We start from the raw sequence: 6,096 nt of genomic DNA on the forward strand, positions 1-6,096 counted from the left end.
GGACTGATAGTGGTGTGTACGTGCAGGTTTCATATTGTGAGGTAACCTGGACAAGAGTGTATACATAACATGATGACTGTGTGCTATTAAACAGTGTAGGTAGGGCAAAGATTATTAAAGGCAGGGGTCCATGGATGAGTTGCAAATGTAGCAACACATAGATTTAGAGTAAATGGGCATGAGTAATGTTACAAAATGCTATTTTTTTGGCAATACTACACAAACTAGTTCTGACATAGATTAAGAAGACCATTCCAATACCTTGTATCAATACAAATGAGTATCAAGTTTCAATACTATAATTTTAATATTGATCTAATACAACACAGAGGCAGGATATAATGGTATTAAAATCTATTTGAAATATTTATCCTACAAACTCTTAACTAATGTTGGAAACTTCATCTTGAACATGTAGGGGTGATGGAGCATTGATGGTTATGAAACAAATGTCAGTATGTATATGTTACTTTTTGCGACTTATTTATTATAGTCATTAACTGAAGAAGGGAGTAATGTAATGTGATGACTGTGTCCCTTTAACATTGTGTAATGAGTTGTGTTGTAATTGCACAAACCATTGCAACATAATGGTGTCAATGTTGAATTGCCAAATAAAAATAAGACTTGAAGGATCTAGATACATCCATTTCTTTATTCAGAACATGATTTTGTCCCTTTTAGACAATTAAAAATATATAGGATTCTCTTTTTAATGCTTTTTTACTCACATTGGTATTTCACAGATGTTAATATTTCTCTATAAATAAAGTACAAAATACATTTCTTCTTTAAACACAAATAAATATCATAATAAATACGTATTTAAGTTAAACATTGCAAGGCGACCATTAACCAAAGGAATACTGCAGTGTCCCTGAACTCGGCTGTCACTCTATCAGGGCACAATAAAACAGGGGTGTGCTACAAGCCAATACACCACAGAATGACAAATGTGAGCATAAGCGCTCTTGCATGTTCTGTAGCTAGTATTTGCTTGTACCCCAGGTCAGAGGGAAACATGCACCTTTCACACACACATTCACACACACATCCATACACACAGAGCAGTGAAGTCTGAAGCTTTGGTTGAATGCTACAGGGAGACTTGACAGTTCCTCCCATTTGAATCAGCTGTAAAGTGCATAACACAGATAAAATGGCATGGATGACACGTTTCAGGGCTGGTTAAGGCGATTAAGGCTACTAAATCAAACACTGCTCATGGCACCGAGAGTGAAAACCTGTACAAGGCACGAGTCTGTAAGGCACAAAGGTTTCTGATTATCACTACCAAAAAGCCACTTTGATCAGTACAGTCTTAGGGTAACATACCCCCCTCAACTGGCAAGACCTGCTGCATTAATTTATATGGAAGACCATAACAACGGTCTTATGAGCTACACACTATTTGAAGTATAAAAATAAAGTCTGATAATAACTGGGTACTAAAATCATCACTTAGATAAATTAAGTACTTAAAGTGTTTTTGTGGACACAGTAAATAAGTGTCAGTTCATTGTTCCCTCATTCGGATAGGGACAAGCGCTCAAAGACATTGAGCCTCTTGGTGTTTGACACGTCAAAGGTGGGAGACTCTGATCCACTGGAGCCTCCACTGCTGCTGCTGTAGGAGTCCTCCAGGGAGTCCTCGGAGGAGAAACGCTGGAGACCTGCAGCTTTCCCCAAAGCCGATGGAGCTGGCAGCAGATCCTCCCTGGTGGGGAAGCCTCTGTCGCTCAGGAGGTTATTCCCATGGCCGCACACACAGCGTGAGGCCTTTGGTTCCACGATCAGAGGAATGTTGTGGATGTCCCCAGTACTGGCACGGGTTAGCTGGGGTCCAAACTGGAATGCTGTGTCACGTGGAATGGAATCGTTAAAAACTGGAGACAGAAGATCAGCAGGAGGTGGAGACACAGAAGGGGCGCGGCTGAAGACCAGATTGGGATCATTGAAAGAGTTGGGGAATGCAGGTGGAGGTGAGCTGCGAGAGTGCAGGAAACCAGCAAAACTCACACTTTGGCGAAGCTGGTGTCGAGGATTCTGAATGCTGTTTGCCGTGGTTACTACCTGGCGCTGAAACTTGGCCTGGCTACCACCAATCTTCTCCTCATGGATGAAGTGGCAGCGTGAGCCATAGGGGCAATAGCCAAAGTTGTAGAAGGTTCTGCAGGCCTCTGTTTTGTACTTAGGGTGGCGGTACAGTCCACGCAGCTCAGCCTCCCCGTGGGCAAACTGGCATTTGTTGCCATATTTGCAGCTGCCAGTTTCTTGGAAACCGCGACACAGTTCAGTCTTGTAACGATTGGATGCCAACATAGGCTGCATTTGAGCTTGGAGATTGGCTGAAGGAGCAAAGCCGGGTGGTGGAGCTACAGTGGTGCTGGGCCCTGAAGGAAAACCCTCCAGACTCTTGAGTTGCCCCAGCGTGGATAGCAGGCTGCTGCTGCTGTCAGTCAGGCTCATGGAGCGGTCGGGCCTGAAAGGCGGCTGCTTGGGTTTGGAGATGGGAGCCTGGCTCCAGATGTTGGACCAGATTGGGCCGTTGTCCTCATTATTAATGTCTCCTGAGCTCAGGCTGTGGCAGGGAGCTGCAGGAGGGGAGGGGGGAGAGAAGAAGGAGGCCGAGCGGTTCAGACGGCTCTTGTTTCGAGCTTGTGAAGAGGGGAAATCTTCATCCAGGGTCAGGTTAAGAAAGTTCTGCAGGAAAGAGTTAAGTCTGTTACTAAAATGAAAACATAACTGCAGTAGGTCTTCATTTGAAATATCAATACAAGATCTATACATTTAATCACAAAACATCAAAAGGCAAAGTTAGACATTCTGTCAGTAACATAGTAATAGTAGTAGTAGTAGTAGTAGTAGTCATTCTGTCATTGACTCGTCCATGAATACACTACTGGGAGTAAACAAGAGGAGTAGTGATTACTCAATCCTTCCCTTCACACTTCCCAAAGCCACATTTTTCCAAAACACCCACAACTCATATTAAAGTTAAGCTCACCTTTTTGAAGATATCGTCGATCATATCGGACATGGCTGTTTCCCTTGACAAAAGGAGGAAAAAAACAGGCGTAGCTCTTATCCTGAGTTTGATACCTGTGTCAAGTTAAGCCTATGTGTCTGTGTGGCTCTTTTATTGTGTGCTGTGTGCAGATACTCCTACTTTGGGGAGGAGTTTCCACTTGCTATGTTCCCGGATGACACACCCATAGTTTCAAGTTTAGTGTGAGCTCACAGCCTAGGCGGCGTTCAAGAAGCAAGGAGAGGGGAGGAAAGAAAAAAAAAACAGAAAGAAATAGCGTGTATTTTTAGCAAGCTGTGTGAAATCTTTCAGTTTTGTAAGCCTGTGAAAGCAAAGTAGCATATTGACATTGCTATCGCCATTGTAATCAGCGCATTTCTCCCCTTTATTTTGTGTCACCCTAGCTCGTCTGTGTCCATGCTTTTCTAAGGGTGAACCAATCCCTTCAGTTCTGCGAAATTTCTCTGTAGGTTGTTTGTTTTGCCTGCACACTGCACTTTTTGATTCCCCAACTCAAACAGAGCCAATCTGTAGTCAACACCTTGGGCATACATACACACAGCATTTACATACTTTTATTTACTGTACATACGCTGCTATGAGTAATGCTTGGGTTTTCAGGAAGTGCCTATAAATCATGTTGTCCCAAATTACACACTTTCTGGGTGTTGACCACAGAGATGCGACTATGTTTTTCACCATGTTGTTTACCAGAATCATACAGAACAGTGTATTCCCACTTTTCTCATGTGATTTGGGGGTTTCTGTCAAATATTACTAAACAAATATTCCCAAAGAAAGATAATCATGTGGACTATTGATTAGGAGAGGGCAGAAACCTTTAGGGTAAAAGGGAAGCATATAAAAACAGCATGGGCAAACTGAACATTGGACTGTTGTAGTTGAAATATGATTTAAAAAATACAGCCCCACAATAATTAGGTCCAATGGAAAAAAAAAGGTTACAAAAGTTATTCCTATGGTGATGATTGATCCAGATCTGCTTTTTGTTTTGCTTCTCATAGGAATCCAGCCAAGCGTGACCGCAAGTACGTGCTTTGTGTGCCTCTGCATGTCAAGAATCATTTTATTCTCTTGCTAGTTTATTTCTACCATAAAACACTCTTTTCTCAGTTCCTGGTAGTTAATGTTTACTCGCAAGTGATCCTCTTACTGGCAATCTTTTGGTGTACCTAAGAGCCACTGGTGAGTCATGTATAATACAGGGTGACAATACCTGAGGATGACTGTCATTGAGTTGTGCACAAGGAATCATAGATGTTTTTGTATAGTAGGAAGATGAAAAAGCATGGTCCTTTAAAGCTAACATACAACGCTCTACTATAATGACTATGTAGACAATGCGTTTAATTTTGTCACCTGGCAGATTTCAGATTGTGTCACCCAATGTCATGAGTCATGGTAATTACTGGCAATGACAATGCATACATTCAGGCTAGTGTTGTGAAAGAAGACACCACGTGATAGACCTGAGGTGCCTCTACCAAAAGAAAAGGGGAAAAAATTTTTCAATAACAACAACAACTGCTTGAGGCAAAATTCCAGATGTGTGAGCTGTCAAGTGAAATGTCAACTTGTTCTATTTATTTTATCTTTTGGATCTCATGCATTGTAATTAAATGTAGGGGAGATTTGGCTAATTAGAATTGATTCTAGGGAAAGTACACACATGAAATACAGTGTCATTGTTAGTATAGCACAAGAGTAGTAGTGGTAGTAGTAATAGTAAATTAATTACAATTAAATAGTGATAGATCAGTCATTTCTAATTGTCAATGACCAGCTTCAGTATTTTATATTAAGAGGTGTACGTCCAGTCTGGTCAGGTTTAATAAATTTGACTATTTTTATATTGAATGGCACTCATTCAGTGTCTCTTGTTGTTTTGTTGTTAATACTGAAAGCTTATTTTAGTAAGACAACAGAATTTACAATGATGATCAGGTCATCCTTGGAAACGAGAATTGAGAGAAATGAAAACCGACCTACCTGGATAAATAAGGGTTAAAAAAAGATAATTTAATTAAAAATTGTGATTAATCAATACAAGAAAAAATGTTTTTGTCATATCACCCAGCCCTAGCAGTAGTGACTAAAATGTTTGTTGCCTCACTACTAGTCAGTAGTGTAACATATCGTTGTTCACCAGAAGTTAGTCATCCATCCAATTATGATTTTAAAGTAGTTTGTGTAGGTGTATTTGTGAGCAGTGGTTACTTAAACAATACTATATAATGTAATACTCATTTACTGAAACTAACAAAATATGACTAAACAGGGTCCAACCCAGTAAAGTTTAGGAACCACAATATTTATCCAAACAGATACTAATGGAATACTTTTATATGCTTCCTTGTATCTAAATTAGGAAAGCTCATTAAGACAGTGTCTCATTATGCTATTTTTATGTGGAATCCATAGACAGGTGCTGGAGTTGTTGTTGTTTTGAGGTAAAGAAAACACATTAGTCATTCGTTAGTCATTGGTTGTTCAATCATTTGTCAGCTCTTAATACAAACTGTTGAGTCTTTATGTCAGCCCATACATATGAGTTAGGCCTGGTTAAAGCTCAGTACATCTGTGCCATCCCCGTTCATTTTGCATAGTCATGGAAATAATGACTTACTGAACATAAGACTATTTTCACTATTCTTTGCACAACTTGAAAATTGAATTGTAATAATCATCTGATCTGTATTGTTTTGATAGAATGAATGGTTTTGTTTTGTCATTGTGGTTCAACCTATTTTGGTTGTAGTAGTATACAACCAACTATGTATGGACTCACATGACTTGTGATCTTCCTCAACTTTTAAATATAGTTTTAGAACTTATGGTTATTTTTTACTTAAGAAAATTATAAAAAGAAATTATTCAAGTTGAGGTTAGTTAATGTTATCTGACAAAATTTTAGATAATGTATCCAATCTGATATATCCAAAGAATATACCACAGAAATGAGACAAACAAAATCACATTTGAAAGAGCAGCACAAGAAACATAAATATTTATATCATTTCATGTTGTTCATGTTAAGCTTTTGTCAC

The 6,096-nt window shown here is 39.5% G+C and overlaps 1 protein-coding gene across 1 annotated transcript; it reads right to left on the bottom strand.

The window, feature by feature from the left end:
- Window positions 1-635: 635 nt before the first annotated feature.
- Window positions 636-3,167, bottom strand: zgc:162730 (uncharacterized protein LOC564559 homolog). The gene is made up of 2 exons (XM_020940539.2): window positions 3,008-3,167; window positions 636-2,703 (listed from the first exon to the last, which is right to left on the bottom strand). The coding sequence occupies exons 1-2, from the start codon at window positions 3,038-3,040 to the stop codon at window positions 1,528-1,530; spliced, it is 1,209 nt and encodes a 402-aa protein (XP_020796198.2). The 5' UTR covers window positions 3,041-3,167; the 3' UTR covers window positions 636-1,527.
- Window positions 3,168-6,096: the final 2,929 nt, after the last annotated feature.

Source organism: Boleophthalmus pectinirostris, unplaced genomic scaffold (genome assembly GCF_026225935.1).
Source record: "Boleophthalmus pectinirostris isolate CB_2022bp ecotype Guang Dong unplaced genomic scaffold, ASM2622593v1 HiC_scaffold_123, whole genome shotgun sequence".
Lineage (NCBI taxonomy): Eukaryota > Metazoa > Chordata > Actinopteri > Gobiiformes > Gobiidae > Boleophthalmus > Boleophthalmus pectinirostris.